The sequence below is a fragment of the Xiphias gladius genome, chromosome 10 (genome assembly GCF_016859285.1).
Source record: "Xiphias gladius isolate SHS-SW01 ecotype Sanya breed wild chromosome 10, ASM1685928v1, whole genome shotgun sequence".
NCBI classification, from domain to species: Eukaryota; Metazoa; Chordata; class Actinopteri; order Istiophoriformes; family Xiphiidae; genus Xiphias; species Xiphias gladius.
In genome coordinates, this window is record NC_053409.1 from 20699467 (window position 1) to 20717248 (window position 17782).

The 17782-nt window shown below is 41.2% G+C and overlaps 1 protein-coding gene across 6 annotated transcripts; it reads right to left on the reverse strand.

The window, feature by feature from the left end:
* Nucleotides 1-861: 861 nt before the first annotated feature.
* shprh (SNF2 histone linker PHD RING helicase) lies at nt 862-17502 on the reverse strand. 6 transcript variants are annotated; one of them, XM_040137382.1, is made up of 30 exons: nt 17445-17502; nt 16005-16602; nt 14832-14961; nt 14460-14678; nt 14007-14085; nt 13513-13663; nt 13169-13271; nt 12813-13072; nt 12067-12720; nt 11021-11272; nt 10742-10820; nt 10291-10454; nt 9831-10087; nt 9448-9569; nt 9090-9178; nt 8794-8886; nt 8530-8637; nt 8133-8275; nt 7873-8046; nt 7631-7693; nt 7315-7540; nt 6359-6496; nt 5707-5808; nt 5515-5586; nt 4303-4491; nt 3927-4019; nt 3753-3839; nt 2612-2790; nt 1583-1663; nt 862-1438 (listed from the first exon to the last, which is right to left on the reverse strand). In XM_040137382.1, the coding sequence occupies exons 2-30, from the start codon at nt 16590-16592 to the stop codon at nt 1342-1344; spliced, it is 4992 nt and encodes a 1663-aa protein (XP_039993316.1). In that variant the 5' UTR covers nt 16593-16602; nt 17445-17502; the 3' UTR covers nt 862-1341. The 6 variants fall into 6 exon arrangements, with proteins under 6 accessions (XP_039993316.1, XP_039993312.1, XP_039993315.1 ...); XM_040137378.1 differs by having other exon boundaries at nt 17350-17486; XM_040137381.1 differs by having other exon boundaries at nt 17208-17486.
* Between the last annotated feature and the right edge of the window lie 280 nt (nt 17503-17782).

Below are 17782 nucleotides of genomic sequence, written 5' to 3' on the forward strand. Positions count from 1 at the left end.
ATGATGTCCCCACCAACAATGAGATTCCGCACATGAATAGGGGGAACTGAGGGGAGTCCAAGGTAACACGTATGTCACCGCCTACTGCGGCGATGTCCTCTTAGTAAACATCTTACAACTGTTTCTTACTACAGGGAGCAACAAGAAGTCTGGTAACCATGCAAATTGGAACAACAGTACTGGGTCTGGCACTCTTTGTTGTCTACATCCTTTGTCTGGACATTTTAAAATCTTTACTGGTGCGGGAATCCCAGTCAGTCAGGCAAAAAGAAACTCATTACGAGTCAAGGACAATTCAGAGTTGATGCCAAGGACCTGTGAGTGTATGTGTGTGGTGGGACACGCCATAAAACACTTAGGTAGGCAAACACGAGAAAGCACAGATTATTTTCATCACATTTAAAAAAAGGTTTTTAAACAAGGAAAATGTAAGAAACACCTATATATCTTTTAAAGTTATCCAGACAATTTTTAAGTGTCAATATAGGAAAAAGACGAGATAACTGCTGCAATGAGGCAGAAAACTTCTTCACATTTTGCAACTTTTATGAGTTTAATTTACAAGATTAGTTTCCAAGACACTGAATCTTCTACTTTTCTTGTCTTGCAAATAAGACCGGCTTAAGTGTTAGGCCGAACTCTCTGGCATTGTTTGAACAGACAAATAGCTTGAAGACGATTGCCTGGAAGAAGAGAATCCCGCTATAATCTCTCACTTCTGCTCTTATCGTAAAGAAGTAAAAGTGAGTAAAGGTCAGAAGCGTATAAAGGTCGATAGCTTCCTTCCTGCCTCCATCTTTACTGCATAGAAATAAACCACAATAAAAGCATTGGACAAAAACAGCTAAAGTCACAGCAGGATGACGGTCTGTCATCGACAGATTTTATTTCCTGAATGTTGTGAGAATACCTCAATTACTGATGTGACTTCAGCATCTGAATTTCTCCATACAGTGAAGTTCTATATAAATGCACAGTTATATTAGATTAACACAAACAACAATACTGTACAGTCTAGTCAAATGCGATCATCAAATATGTACTTGGACAGCTGAAATGTTTACTGAATCAGTAAGATACAACTATGACAATTGACCCAAATACACAAATACTCCAAAGAGGTTTAAAATTCGATCCTGAATACAAATAAGACACACGTTCATTGTCAGAGATTTGCTAAAATATCTTTTTGGAAATGCTTCCGATAACTTTGGGATGCTTGTATAAAAAAGTGGAATGTGCAAAATCAGAGTATTTCTATCACCACGGTGTACAGAATGAGCCATCTTTGCCTCTGTATCTTTAGCAGGTGTCCCCTCCTGTGCCGCACGGCGTTTAGACTCACTCCAGAGACTCAGTATCATCAGTAAACAGATCAGCGAGGTCAGCTACTGTCAGCACCGCAGCCTCCGAGTGCTTCATGGCTGTGCTGGTGTGACTAGAAAAAAAAAGAAAAACGGCATCAGTACTTTGAGGTCAGCTGCCATGTCTAACCTTTAAATGTCATAATTCCCCTTTGAATTTGAGAATTTGAGGGTTTTTTAAATCCAATTTCAATTTTCTACATACGGTGAAGTCTTACCTTTTCTCTGCTGTCTTCAGCATTGCCTGCATTCTCTCTTCAATGGTGGATTTAATGAGGAATCTGTGGACAAATGTTGGCCTGGTGGGAAGAGAAAACAGGGATCACGCTGAATGTACAAAACAGTTGGGGCACTTGTCATGAAGTGCACTACTGAAACAATTCCAGATAACAGCCATGATCCCTTATGGATTTTCCCTCAATTTAAGTTATACGGGTTACAAAGGAGAAGGTGGGAGTGCATTTTACCTAACTTCAGTATTTTTCTTTTTTTTTTTTAATTTGGTTCATTCTGTTAGTTAGCCAGAGGATTAAGTAGCAGCTGTGGTTGAGGTGTGTGCTGTTTAAGTACTTTTTGCTCGGGCACTGTGGAACTGTTGTCAAAGTGGAGCTTCAGCTCAATAGACATTTTTAGAAATTTTTTTATTTGTTTTTTTTTTTGCCGAGAGTTACGGGAGAAAATTTGGTACCACTTTCATGTCTGTATCCTAAACATGAAGCTACTGGTTGTGGTTGTGGTTTTACAGTGGGGTATGTGGTCCAGGAAGTCACTGCTCCCGGCCAAGAAACAGTCTGGTTTTTTTGTATTTACAGTACAGACATGAGAGTGGTATTGATCTTATCTAACTCTCTGCAAGAAAGTCAATGAGCGCATTTCCCAAACTGTCTAATGTTTAATTTAGTATAGTGTGGTGCACTATTGGTGGAACCTGTCCCACCTATTAGCATGAAAAGAAACAGCAGCAGCAGTTTAGATCTGAACATGTAGACAGGTCCCTAGGTGGCATCTACAGGCAAGGAAAGTAGTGTCTTCAGTAATGGAGGTGGTGCAAGTGTTTAATATAAAACCTCAAAAACACACACAGAGAAAAAATGAAGCTATGAAAAAAAAAAAGAAAAGACTCATTACTCGCAGGTTGCAAATAATGTAAGCTATTCATTTAGTTGCATCTGCAGTTCTAAACTACTGGAAAAGTTCCCGTTGAGAACGTAGCGGCTTACTGGCACACTTATCTCCCTGTCTCTTACTTGGTTTGGCCAATCCGGTGCACCCTGCCGATGGCCTGGAGCTCATGAGCTGGGTTGAGGATGGGCTCAACCAGCAACACGTGAGTCGCTTCGATGATGTTCAGACCATTGGAGCCCGTGTGGAGAGGAAGGAGGAGAATGTTGATCTTCTCTTCGTATTTGAAGGAGCTCAGATTCTCCTGGAACAATAATGCGATTGTTATAATCACACCTGGATGAAGATATATCTGCAAAAACATTTTTTCTCATGTGATTTATTTGTTTGCGTGCAAGACAGGTGAGGTTACTGATTATGTTGATAGGCAACATTTTGTTGTATTCACTGCCATTTTTCGTTTTCTTTCCAAAACAAAATCAAATCCGGGTATTCATGGTATGGTATGTTTTCCCCTCATATTTTTCCTCTGAGAGGAACTTCTGAAACAAAATTAAGATCAAATGATGCCAGAACTCTCTCCTCCTTTCAATGGGGTTTTTGGATCTTTAATCCTGGGTGACCCAGTGAGACTCTGGATAAATGGTTGGGTTTAAATGAAAACTAAATTAACAGAATCAACAGAGTTTTAATCAATTCAGAAACATTTAATAAAATAAAATAAAAAATTGGTTCCAGGTTTTACAAATGAGTGGTCAGAGAGGAACCTCCATTATAACAAGCCATGGTTAATATGAATGGCAGACATCAGATATTTATGGGGTATGTCTGTCGGCAGGGTATCTCACAAACTGGAAAATGGAGTTCCATGTAATATTCTATTCCAGGATAAGGCCTTGGACAAAAGGACAAATGATTTAGATTTTGGAAGTAATCTGGATTTTAGATTTCCACCAATATGGGATTAGGGTTTCTTTCAAACCCCAATGGGATGTTTTCAGGTCATGAAATCAATTTGACTTAAAAGTAAAGAAAGGGATAATAATCCATTTGGGTGTAGTGGCAAGGTGGAAAATTGCCTCATTCTTGGAGGAAATATATCGGACAATTTGCTTGAAACTTTAAATTGTCCTTAAGTTCTACAGTAAATTTCACCTGGTGTAGTGGTAGTGGTGGACACTGCAGAATAAAACAATAGGTGGAAAGCAGCTGTGTGGTTAAAAGTGGTGTGCACTATGTAGAAATGGTTGCAATGTAAATTCAAACCTGAAATTTGTGAATCCCATTGATTTGCGAGAACTCCATGTTGTTGTCAAACAAGGCCTTAGCGATGATGTCCAGGACACTCTGCCACTGTGCAGGAGAGAAAAACAAACAAAGTGGGTCAGATATCATCAAAATTATTCACTATCTTACAGAGCAGGGATAGTTTACAGTTACCGTGGAGAAAACGAGACACTTGGCCCCGGGGTCAGTCACTTGAATCTTCTTCAGTGTTCTCACCACTGCCTCCACTTTGGTAGAGTGGCTTCCCTGACAAACACAGGAAGAGGAAAGTTAGGCTATAGTGCTATCCGCAATCAGTGGCCAGAGTCAAGCTGTGTTAAATTACAATAACAAACATTACAGGGCATGAATTAAAGGATAATGGTCAGTTATAGCATCTAAATCCTTCAGGTGAGCAACAAAACACAGTTAAAAACTTTTTGACTAGTAAGACAGATGGAACCAAATTGAATAATCATTACATTTGGATCCAGCCACAACTGACATAATAAAAATCCTGTATTACCTGAAGATGGTGTTGCTGACTGACCTTGACTGGGATGTCCTGGTCCTGACTGGATGACTGTGTGGTGAACACATAGGAGATCTCTGTGTGGGACGTGGTCTGCCTACAAATGGCACACTTGATGGCACGCCGCCTGGAGCCCACGCTGTACTGCTCCACAATGATAGCAATGCACTCGTTACAGAAGCAGTGGCCACAAGTGAGCACTGCCCACTGGAAAAGAGAGATAGGACGAGAAATTATGATTGCAAAGGAACACAGTGCTGGGGATTCCTGTTAGAGAAATAACTATTTGTTTAGCACTTTTGTTAACATAGTTAGTTACAAGTAATTTAATACAGTTAAAGAGATGTAAAATCACACCAGTCAGCCAAAAGGTGTGTTCCTTGCTGACGTTTAAAAGAAAAACACATACGTAGTAGTGCGGACTGTGGACCATAATTCATTCCACAGTTTAGTTGCCATGACAACAAATCCACACTCAACTGTGGTAGCAAATCTAGATTTAGGATCTGCAAGACAGGCCTTTTTCTGCCATCCTAAGTGTCTGTATAGCTCGGACCCAATTGATTTAACGCTTTTTAAGAGATAAATTTTGAATTGCATACTTGAAGCTAAGGGAACCCAAAGAGGAGGTTGCAGAAAGCATTGTGAAAATAAAGCTGTTGTCCAAAACATGTTCTTCGTGGGAAAAGACAACAGCTTCAGTTTGATTTGTCATTTGCGTCATTTCATCTCCCATAAACTTGATGAATGTAAACATTATTTCAAAGTGACATTTGTTGTAAATATCTAAATTCATCCACAAACTGAAAATGATCCTCCACCTGCTGACTTCTTGGGCGCATCAGGCACATCACTATCACCAAAGAAATGTTCCTACACATGCCTGACGCTGTCAACCAAATGCCAAATGTTTAACACATAAATCCTGGAGGAGAAGGAATCAGCTTCAGACTAGATGTAATTACAGTCCCTGGCCAGTTCTGATAAGACAGTTGCACAGACGGTTAGGTGTTCTGTTTCTTTCTCTGCTGACTGGAAGGCCAGTTTTGTCCAGATTATCGCACAGGAGCAGGTTTTTCATTTTAAAGATAAAACCCAGCCAGTGTCCTGAGACTATCAAATCAGATTACGAGCAGGCGTGCTGCATTAAACAGTCACCAAAGAAACACTGACGTAAATAAAATGTGTAAAACACTCAAAATTTCTTCCTTACCACTAAACAACACTCACCTCCTGTCCCAGGGGCCGCGCACAGATGGGACACGGCTCAGGGTTCAGCCCTCCAGTAGACTTGTCCTGGGACTGGGAAAACGGAATTAATGTTATTTGGAGTGAGATCCTACCACACGATTTGAGATAAAGTATCTGAAGGAGCAACTGAAGAATGTATGTATTTCGGAGTCACTGTTAAGTGTAAATTACCTTCTCCAGATTTGTGAGATACAGAAACTGGCCAAGCTTCTTTTGAAGCTGAGACTTGGCGACTGCCTGGTCGTTCAAAAGCTTGACCCTGTTCTGCTCCACCTGGAAGCAGAACAGCCGAGGGACAGGGGTCGGGAAAACAATAAAAATTGTTTACGCAGAATATTACATCCAATAAGCGCACGTTATGTGCATGTTCATGTTAGTTCCAAAATGTGAAATAAAGTAAAATGTAGGTGTTTAATCAACCTTTTCATTACAAAAATTGCGATGTAGTTCACTGTGAAACAGTCAAAACAGAACTCAGGTCAACAATGTCAAAGAGTTTACAATTGTGGACGGTTGTTATGGTGGCTACAGGAAAAGACTCTGCACTTGTCTGTCTCATATGACACGAACCAAATGTTAAATTGCTGTCCAGCCTATTGGTTAAGAGACACTAGGCTGGACAGCACTTAACCACGAGTGTGAAAACAGTGACCCTGCAGTGACACCTTTTAGAAATTGAGGGTCTAAGGATAGAGGGTGTCGGATGCTGTACAGCCCCCCTTGCAGCAAATTTGTGATTTGTGATATTGGGCTATATAAACAAAACCGAGCTGATTTTTAAGCAAGTTGTAATAACGGAGGCGTGTCATCGTCTTTAATTCACCTCATGCGGCTCGATGATGTGCAGCAGTTTGGGCTTCGGCTCGTCGGGGAGTCGCACGCGTAGCCTCTCTGTGGCCATACCCAACTCATCGATGGCTGACACGTGGTTCCGCAGCACCATCCAGTACTCATGCAGCACCTGAGGAGCAACAGAGGCAGCTTTTACTCCAACCTGGGTCACAAATATTTGCACTACTGAAGGGGGGTACTACAAGTTTTAAATGCCTACAGAATGACCATGACACTCAACAGGAGCGATCTGCTGATTTTGTCTTTCCAAACTTATTTTTTTAGCACATACGCTGTTTAAGTAAAAAAACTCCCTGGATGAGCAGAATTCAACAATCATCCTCAAACTCTGAGGTGATAAATCCACTCATTTACTGAGTTTATTTATCTAGAGGCATTACTAGGAGATAAGAACATAATGTAGACGAACAAGCAGCAGACAGTGTTAAATAGTTTGTTGCACAGTTGAGCAATATGAAATGTATTTAGCCAAAGAACAAAATGTTAGGAGTTTTATTCTGTTATTTTTAAATGTTTATGTTGAAGACCAATACAGCGACCTAAATAATATTCCTTTTTTTTTTTTAAATTGACTGACTGCTTATAAACCCAATTCAAAATTCACAAAATGCCTCATGATCCTGTGCTAAACTATTTGCAATTAATAGTCCGTGCCATTTCTTGACGAAACACACTTCCCAAAGCACATACTGTATATTGCAACTGAAGCCTACTATTGAACCATTCAATTCCACTCAAATCTGTAAACCCCTTTCAACAATTTCTCTCAATTGTGACTCAACAGTCCTGTTTTAATGTGAAGAAAGGGGATGTAAAGCCTTTAAACTGTTGTAAAAAAAATCATGTGTTACTTGTAATTTTTGTGCTTTTTAAAAAGGTCGTGCTTGCTTGAATGTAAACAGAGGGGTTATAAGTGTGTGTACAAACCTTGTACTCCTTCTTCCAGTTCTCAAACAGCTCCATGAAAGTGTTACCCTCCTCCACCAACTCTGGATCCATGCGTTTAGATTTGGCAAAAGACAAGATGGCCTTCAGAGTGCGCTCAGTCTCACTGGCTGCCCAGAGTCCTCGGCTGGTGGTGGGGAGACGGTCATCCACCAGCCCCTCTTCATCCTCAATCATCTCTTCAAAGATGGCCGTCTGACCCTTCACCCTGGAGGGGATTTTTTCCGCTTAATCAACACTATGTTTTCATGCCATTTGATTGACAGTCTCACAGGTCTAAAAATACTGTTCTACTTACGTGTGAGAAAACAGCTTGGACTCATAATCTACAAAAAGTTCATCTGCTTTGCAAAAGACGCAGCTATAAATATGACAAGAGAAGATTATTAGTTATAATAGAAAATAAGTTTAAAATAAGTTTTTTTTCCAAAATTTATAAAGCAATGTTTCATGTTACTAAAGGTTATGAATCATTCAAAAGTTGTGATGAAGTGTTACAATTTGTGTGTAAATTCCTGAAACAAAATGCTGATGTCTTACTTATTGAGTGGCAGTCTCATAGGCCTGAGGTGACAAATGGTGACCTCGTCAATCACTTTCTGTGAAGCTGGGCCTTCAAGACTCTTCACTGCGTCTTGCACAGTCTTCTGGGATTTGATCAGATCTTGCATTTGCGTGGTGAGCAGGTACTGCATACCAAAGGCATCACGGAACCTGCAGGACACACATCTGCTTTTAGTGCATGTTTGTCTGAGGGTAATTATTTACTATCATCCTATTTTGCAAAATGAATACTGTACTTGTCAGCCATGGAGAGCTTGCTGGCTTGCTGTTTGTAGCTGGATGTCAGCTCATTCTTGATGCGGGACACCAGATCGTCATCATTGGAGCAGCGGATTGCTCTCTGAATAACATCCAGCCACCAGGGAGAGTTCAGCTTGACCTTGACAAAGAAAGCTGTGTTATTTTTTTTTTTTTTATTTAATCTCTTTCATAATCTAGATTATGTGCAAAAATTCGATCTTTTTTGAGTTTGATGTACCAAGAAAAGACATTTTTAGATTTTGATTACAGTATTACTCCAAATACAGATGAATCTGACTTCAGTGTGTCCAAATATTGTTTCATTTGGTAGATTCATCTGTTATTTTAGGTAACACAATCGGCACGAATGTAGATGTAAAGACGTTTTCTCACTTTGCGTTTTAGGTCTTTGATGTTCTGTAACACCGGCTGCAGAGCCTGATGGGCGTCTGCCACCTCAGAGTCATATTTGGTCATGTAGTGCTGTCGCAGCTGCTCAGCCTAAAGAGAGACAGAGGATGAGAGCCACAGAAGGCACAGCTGCGAAGGGGATTCTTGAAAACAGGCTCTACAAGAACAACCAACATTAGCATGCAAGAATTGAGGAGATAGCACTAGTTTTATTCCCAGAGTTAATGAGAAATATTTATATATTACCTCCTCACTTAGTCGGTCATCTCTCAGCGTGGGAGGTATCCCAGGATGCTTTGCACTCAGGAGTTCCATCAAATTATGGGTAGCATGAAGTCTCTATTTTACGACAATGAGAAAAAAAAACAAAAAAAACAAAAGTAATTTTATTCCTTTTATATTTATTCATAGACCATAAAGGCACGGAATATCTATTTTGGATCACAGATATTATATCTATCAGGTATCAATCCACTTTGAACCAAAAGCATTTATTTCAGCATGAACCATTAAAAAGACATGAATAGGATGAGGCCACATACCTGTAATGAATCTGTTTTCAATCTGTCTTTGTGCTCCTCTGATGAACGAAGCACTTCCCTATACATCTCTGTCGCCTCTACAAACTCATCTGAAGATGGCAAAGGAAACGGTCATCATCAGTGACACTCAACATGTCCGTCGCATGTAGAGTTAATGAGACGTGCTATACAAACCACCCCAGTACACAAAGCCACATTATACATATCGCCTCACTGGGACTCGCTTCAACAAAAACACCTTGGTAGAAAAAGTGTTGGGCGACATAAAGATGAGATCATGGCTTGTGTTTTGTTTGAACTGATTCCCATGGGAAACTGGGAGCAGAGGGAGCACAAGTACAGGAGTGGGGTTTTATACCTCTGATGATGTGAATTCCAGCCAGGCCATTGAGCGCACACACCAATTGTCTGTGAGCTTCTTCACACTCCACTCGACATTTCTTCTGCAGGGACTTCAGGAGCTCCTCCATCGTCATGGTGCTGGGGAGGGGACAGACAAACCCAATTAACAAACCCTCAAACGCAAATTGCACAGAATGGGTCAGCTTTAAATAAACACAACTGCACACTGTATAAGTGACAAAAGGATTGCTGCGGTCTTTTACCGTTACGAATGCTGTGAAACTCTATTTAGTCTAACAATTTGTTAATTAACATGCAGCTGCCTTCAGAAAAAGACCTCTCTTCGCCAACGAGTGCCTCTCATAATATCAAGAGAGCATAATATCAAGTTTCATCTACCTTTTCTGCAGAGGAAGGAATTCCCCCCTCACAGCCTGTGGATGGCAGCAGGCCTGGCGCAGCCTCAGCAGCGGGCACAGGATGGTGTTGACGGTGCGGCGGTCCAGGCTGCCGAGCTTCAGGCTCCAGTCGGAGATCTTCCTGAGTTTGACCAGAGCGTCCTGGGAGCAGACCTCATGCTGACGGTGGTAGAAGTGACCCTCAACGGGGGAGAAGTGCAGCCAGTGCACCTCCTCCGTCTGAGGGGGAATCTGGATCTGGAAAACATAAAAAGAAAATAGGATCGGCACAGACTTAAGCCAAATTTTCTGAAATGAGCACAGACCCTGTAATGCACTGTTACGTCATTATTAAAAACATCTTCACAGCACTGGAGGTGATAGCTAATAATTATGTTAAAAGTCTGAGAGCTGAAATTTAAACACAAACGTAGAGAAATGAAGACCTTTTATAAACCTACCTGATCAATGACGTCTTTTTTAGCTGATCGCCATAATAACTGACCGATGACATTGTACAGAGGGTCTGTGTTTCCATGTCGATAAGGGCGATAAAGCAGCTGGTCCCACCAGTGTTTCACCCAGTATGGGTCAACTCCCAAGAAAAGTATAAGGCCATAAAGATCTGGAAACAGAGCAAAATCAGTTTTAGAGGGGACTTTTTTCTTTTTTTGTCATAAACAGGTTTTAATGATTTTTCAAAACTCCCAGCCGGAGGACCTTTGTTGCATGTCATGCACCTCTCTCTACCTGTGTTTCTTGTCTCTCTCTAGACTGTCAGCCATCAAATAAAGGCAAAATTCAAAAAAAAAAAAAAAAAACCCTAAAAAACTGCGAAAAGCCAAAAGAGTCTAATCACAGAGCCTCCTATTCAAGGCCTGGGTAGTTACTAAGGAGAATTCTTGGTATTACCTTCCAAGCCTCTCTGGACAGGGGTGCCACTGACACACCAGCGGTTGACAGACGCAAGACGCAGAGCCATTTCTGCAGCCTGACAGGAAAATGACAGGGAGATTCAATAGAAAAACTGAAATTAAATACTGTATAGAGCACACAGTTGGATATCTGAGATACAAATGGTATTCTAATCCAGAAATAAGGTTAGAAAAACAAAAACTACCCTACCTATGAAATGCAAAAAGCTTTATTATCCTCTAGTATACCTAACCGAACCTTTTCTTTCCAATTTACCTTCGCAGTTGGACACTCAACCATCTGAGCCTCGTCCAGACAGATGCGCCACCACTCCACAGCTACCAGAGGACTGGGAACGGCCATATAGCGCTTCTGGTTGCGGAAGCGGCGTCCATCCTTGCTGTTACTGTGGGGAATGTCGACATAGTTGAGCTCTGACCGCAGCACATCGTAGGTGGTGATGACCACATCCTGCTCAGCGAGCATGTGTGGCTGGATGAATCCGTGTTTCTTCACACCATGATAAACCTGATATGAAAGCAATCATGATAAGTTATCTTAATGGTTTTATCAGTATTTGCTCTTTGGAAGTACAAGATAAATGTGAGAAACCAGAGATAAGAGGAGAGAAGTTTGTACATGTATTAATAAAAAATAAAAGTCCAGTTTCCCTCAGAGGCCTCTTCTGCAGGGGAGACAATGAAGGGAACCTTTGTAGTAGATTCATATTCTTAACAAATATAAAACAAATGTAATGTGAACACGGCATCTGCTGCAGAGAACACAACATCACTCTTATCAGCCTCGATCATATAAAACTAACACTTTAGATAAAGGCCTGCCTGTGAGATAATGTTATCTTTTAATGTGGTGCAACATGACTGGTCAACTCTTCTTGGGCTTCAAAGAATAATACACACGCTGGCCATGATTAGCAGCTGGTACGATAACTAACTTAATGCATTTCAATGTTCATTAGACTGTGTTCACCAAACAAAACTTGCTCTTTTGTTTTTGTATATGTATTACTGGAACATGCAGTGGCTTATGATGCCATGTGGAATGGGCCAGATGTTCTGCATAAGGTAGAAATTTAAAAAAAAAAAACAAAACATTGGGGAAAAAAAACAAAACACTAAACCTATATTGCTTTAATCAGATTGTATGCATATTTTTGATCGAATAAAACTGGAGAAATCAAACTTGAAAAAATTCACTAGAAAACAGACATTTCCAGTTCAATACTAGACGACCAACGGGAAGAACAATCACATTTAGAGTCACATCTACCAAAAGACTCATATATCCATGTATTTTCTCACCAGCACTCGGAGTGAGGAGGACCTGATGTGTCGGTTGATCTCCTCCACCCACTGGTGGCAGATAGAGCTCGGGGAGATGATGAGGGTGGCACCAGTGGAGACAGGTTTCATGGCAACCAGGCAGTGAGGGCAGTAGAATGGGGTAGTTTCAAGGCTTTCCTCTTTGTAGTTTACGCAGTCTGCATGCTGCCACAGCTGGCAGTTCATGCACTGGACACGGGCCTTGTAGTCAATAATGCCCAGTTCACCACAGATGCACTCAAAGCGGTAGTCTGGGGTGTTGAAAGGGACCACAGATGCTCTGGTGGGGGTTTCTGTCTCCTCCTGTGAATCGTGCTGAGGAGCTTCTCCCCTTTCTTCAGGTAGATCGTCCATTCTGGGCACGTCCTCTGTATCTGACTCACTTTTATCCTGAGACATCTGTGAGGATGCTCTGGACGTATCCAGTGTGTTATCTGACTGATCTGCTTTCTCATTCAGACTTTCACCCCACTCCTTCTTCATTTCACTTTCCTCTGGTACGGGACAGTCAAATGTAGGAGGGCTGAGATCTCTTTGATCTTCTGTAAGAGAGTTTTGAAGAGCTGCTTCTGCCTTCTCTTTAGCTCGTCTCTGAAACATTTTCCGCGGCGAGCCCTCTGTGCTTTTTGAACTCTAAAAAAGGTGAAAATAGACAAAAGTTAGATCTGACAACAAATTAATATTTGTAGCATAAAAGATTCACATTGGAGGCCTGGTATTCTTACAGACTTGGATGCTCCTGCTAATGTCTTCTTTGTTTCTTTGTAGTTCTTTCCCAGCTTGAATGACCCTGCCAAGCCGCGACCTTTGACCCGGTCAACCAGGCCTTCATCTATGAGCTTTACCAGCGTCTTCCTGATATGGTTACGGTTCTTTAAGAGGTCATAACCGTAAGTGGCACGGATGTAAGTGAAGATAGCGTTAACTGAGGCTCCTTTGCCAGATCTCATTTCCTTTATTGCAGTGAGCAGCATGACACGCACAGCTGCAGAAGAAACACACAACACGCTTTAGAAAAATCTTAGTCGAACGGCAAAGGCAATAAAAGCTGTGATGCCTGAGAGGACTGTGAGCGACGTACTCGGGTAAGACATTTTCATCTTAGGCTGAGCTTCGGACTTGCAGCGGATTACTTTCTTTCTTTCTAATGGAGGAGGAGGAACAAAGTAATTCACAGATTTTCCCTGCAAAGCCAAAAGATAAATCACCATGAAAATATTGAACATTTTACATTTCACAATTAAGCTGATGCCTCATATACAGAATGCTGTAAAATAAGGGTAAAAAGTAGACAAAATTGATATAAATAGTCTCATGACTCTACAAATCATCCATGACACTAAAACGGTGACGGTAAAGAGAAAGAAAAAGAAGGGGAGAAAAAGGTTAAACTCTGCACTTTTCTAGATGTCTACTGATGCTCACCACCGGCAGGGTAAGGGCCTCCTGTTCCAGATCTTGCCTGTTGTGAAACAAAATGAGAGCCAGAACTTCCACCGTCTTTCCGAGCCCCATCTCATCAGCCAGGATCCCACCTGGCCACTCGAAGCCGGCCAGTGGAAATTCCCGAATTAAGCTGCGAAAAAAAAAAAAAAAAACAAAAACAGGTAATATGTTGAAAATCCAAAATACCTTCAACCATTGCTGGAAATGTCTCAGACCTGATACTTTGTAACAAAACTATGCATCCACAATAGGACATGATAACAGAAGGTTAAAAGGTCAATTCATCCAAATTACAAAAACACATTTTTCCCACTTATTCGGGTTTATCACCATGTGGATAGTTTTGGTTTTGCGCTGAGGTTTTTTTTTTTTTTTTTTTTTTAGATATGATCCTCTGCCACTTTCCCAAAACAATGGAGTGTGTGTGGGTACACAGTACTGACCCTTTAACATGAAGGGATTTCATTTCTTACCAGCCAGTAAAAGGGTTGTAGAACAACTTCTTCCCACACAAAGTGACCAACTCCCGCCAGAGGGAATGCAGAGATTGTTCTGCAATGAAATTGTAAATATCTAATTTGCTTTACTTTATCAATATAATTTCTGTTCTTACACACTTCAATAGTTTAAAATGTATTTTACAGTGTAGAAAAATGTTTGCTATAATATAAATTAGAAATATACATAATTTGTAGTTAAAACACTGAAGGGAAAAACCAGTGGTATGTTCTTTTAAGGTCCCCCTACAATCTCATCGCCTAAAATTTCTAGGCTTTCAGTGTTGAAAGACTGATAGACTAAGAAGATAATAATATTCACCAATAAAAATTCCCATTAAAGGAAGAATAACTTGTGCAGCAGAGAAATCAGGGCAGTGATATGCAACTGTACCACAGAAGATGAGCCAAGTGCCCATATTACAGCACCTTTCTGTGAAGTGTTCCTGTATTTTTCTCTCTTCAGCATCCAGTTGACAGCCTGGCTCTGATAAGGTCTGAGCACAGGAATAAGAGCCTTGTGCTGGACGTCATAGGTCACTTCCTTGGTCTCTCTCTGGTGCAGATGCCTGACGTAATCGTAGAGCTCCTCGACATTTTGCCTCTCCAGGTCGGTGTCACACTCCTCCTCCTCATTTTCTACAACTTCTATATGGAAAATACAACAGAGAAATCATTTTTTTCCAGACAGGATGTTAGTTTATCATTAACATTAAGGGTTATGCAAGGTTATAGTCTCTTTAAGCCCCACATTGCTTTACATTAAAAGTTAATGGCGATCACAGCAAACCAGACACTTACCAGGGATAATAAAATCATAGAAATACTCCATTAACTTCTGCATTACTTGATTTGCTTTCTTCAGCCGGGAATTTCCCTCGCTGAGGAACTCAGGCTTCCCGAGCCCAGTTTCCAGCAAGTAAATCCCCACCTGCCAAATGCAGACAAACAAGAGCTGAAGTAAGAAATGCCGTTCTTTTAAACGTTGCGAACCAGAGAGCTTCAGCTGTTCGGCATCCCTACCTAGGGAGCAGGTATGCAGGGTCTCACTCCAACCAAAGCCTATCAAAGTGGATTTGGCAGATATGGGGAAGCATCTAACTAGGTCCTTGGTTCAAGTCGTTCCCATTCTCTCTCTCCCCTCATTTTGTGTCAGTTCTCTACTGTCAACTCTCTAATAATGAGATAATATTCCCTAAAATCACTTGAGAGAAAAATGAAAGCCTACACTAAATTAGGTTCATAAACAGGACAGTGTGTCACAAGTTCTGCAAAATGCAGCCATTTTTACAAGCACGTATACACGCACCGTTGACAGTATAATATTAAAGAATTGACTTGTTTTCTTTAGATCAAAGCTAAAATTTTATGTTTGAGCAGCGTGTAAGTTATACAAGCACATTATGGGTTATGTAAAAAAAACAACAAAGTAAAAAAGTAAAAATTCATCAATAATTCTTCCTAAAATTGAGTGTTATGGAGATAAACCATGACAACATAGTACATATAATGTATGTAAATATACAGACTTGTTTTTCCATTTTTGTAACTGCAACATCTTGCACAAACATACTGTATTCCCATAAAGACACTAGCAGTCAATTTTATATCCGGTGATGCTTGATGAATAATCTTAACACTGAAGAAAGTGGAAGGATTCTTTAAAAATATGTTTCATTCTATCTCACCAGAAATATCACTTCAGAGCTTTTGTATCCAACAAAAGGAAATACTTTTTGTAGCAAGGCAGCATAAAAACACAAAATCATGAAACGTAAATATAATAAAAACACAATAATATATTAAAACTGCTGGTACAGTGCATGTGATTCAGAATAAAACAGGGTGTATGTTAAAACAAAGACAACAATGACACAAAGAGTAAAGATAAGAAAAATAAAATGCTGAGCTGTATGAAGAACTAAGGGGCAGTGTATAATGTATTAGAATTAAGAGTGCTTATTGCTTTCATACCTTGATTGACTCCTCTTTTGCCTGGTGGCAGAGCTGCATCACCCTCCTCTTCTGCAGCCAGTCGAGGTCCTCCAGCGGGATCCGACTGAGGCTGAACTCCGCCGTGCAAGTGTCCCGATCAGGCTTCCACTGCAGTCCTGGGCTCTCGTCACAGCTGCTGTAACTGAGGCAGAGCTGGTCCCCCATCCTGTGGAGCGTGAACGCCTTCTGTTCGCAATCACACGGGAGCCAAGCCGGCCGGACACTGAACTCCCCAATGAGTGCCTTCCAGATGTGGCCCAGCTTTGAAGCCGGCACAACAGTCAGTGCCAGAGAGGCTGAGGCAGCAGTGCCCTCTGACGACGTACCAGGGAGTTCCTCTGTGAACCGGACAGAGCGGGTACTGGAGGCCTCCGTGATGTCCTCGGTGGCTGAGAGAAAGGAGCCGCTGGGAGCGGGGTCGACTTGAAGAAGCGAGCAGGTTGGCGTCTGGCCGCCATCCTCCTGGATCACCTCGTTCTTCCGATCATCCAGCATGTTCCAGTTCAACCTCTTCTTGGCTTCTTCATCGACCCTCACAGGGGGGGCCCTCTTTCTTCGGCTACTCATGGTTCAAACTCTGCAAGGAGAGTAAATGGAGGGTTGCTCACAAAATAATTCCATCTTAAATATTTTTATTACGACGTTCAGTGGCATATGACACGTAGCTACATTGTGTAGACCGAGTTTCTTTTTAACACCAAAAGGCCACTGATGACAGCTTTTCAAATTCATAAATTACCTGAGCATTCAAAATGTCCAACCAAAAACTTAGCGATATGGACAAAATTAACATATGAGGCTAAATTCTTAATAATGATGAGAAATAATCTGTTTATGGACGTTGAAAACATCCAGACAAATATAAAAAGCACCTGCGATGTAACTCTTTAACATGCCTTTATTTATTTGTATCTGGGAGGGAAGCACAGTCAGTGTGAAAGCGGGACATCACATGAAGTCGTCTGACTTTTCTGCTGGTATCGCCGCTTGTGCACCAGATGCAGAGTTGTTCGCAGTAAACCACAGGTTTAACATAAACACACAGCTTCACATTTCACCTGCAGCGTGCCCGTTTACTACGGTTACCACAGCTCACAGTAACTCAGTTGCTAGCTGGCTGGTTAAATGTGTGCTAGCTCGCGTTCTGGCTTTACTGTTTTGAAACGAGCATTTTCCTCTTACTTTAGGTTAATGTCACAGGAGACAGGCGGCACCGCCGTGATGCATAAACATTGTTACACAATGGAAACACTCGCGGTCCGTGCCGCTGCGTATTTTATCGTTTGACTGTAAACAGCGAGATAAAAACCCAAAGCACGTTTACTTTTCCGAGCCTCCCACAAACCGAGGTGGTTTCTACCGCTGCATCAGAAGTCGTTCTAGGTTGCAGCGGCCCCAGATATTTACGCCGAAACGCACCAAAACACACTCCATTTATCGACTTCAAATGCTGGTGGTCGCCATTTTTAAATGCAGGAAGTGAGGTCAGAGCAGGAGGCTGTGCTAAAACAATAAAAGCGTGTTGAGTTATTAAAACTACCTTTTTAATATCACTTTTGAATTCAGTCTGCCTTCATTTTATTTTACCGTATTTAATTGTTTGTTGCATTTTATTTTATTTATTTTCTTTTTGCTGTCGTTGTCCTTGCCCCGTCTGATTTGTCCCTTCTTCCATCCCATTTACAGTGTGTAATACTTGGAATGCGATGAAATTGAAATTTGTTTTTTAATCAATAGTTGAGTAATTAATTAATTAA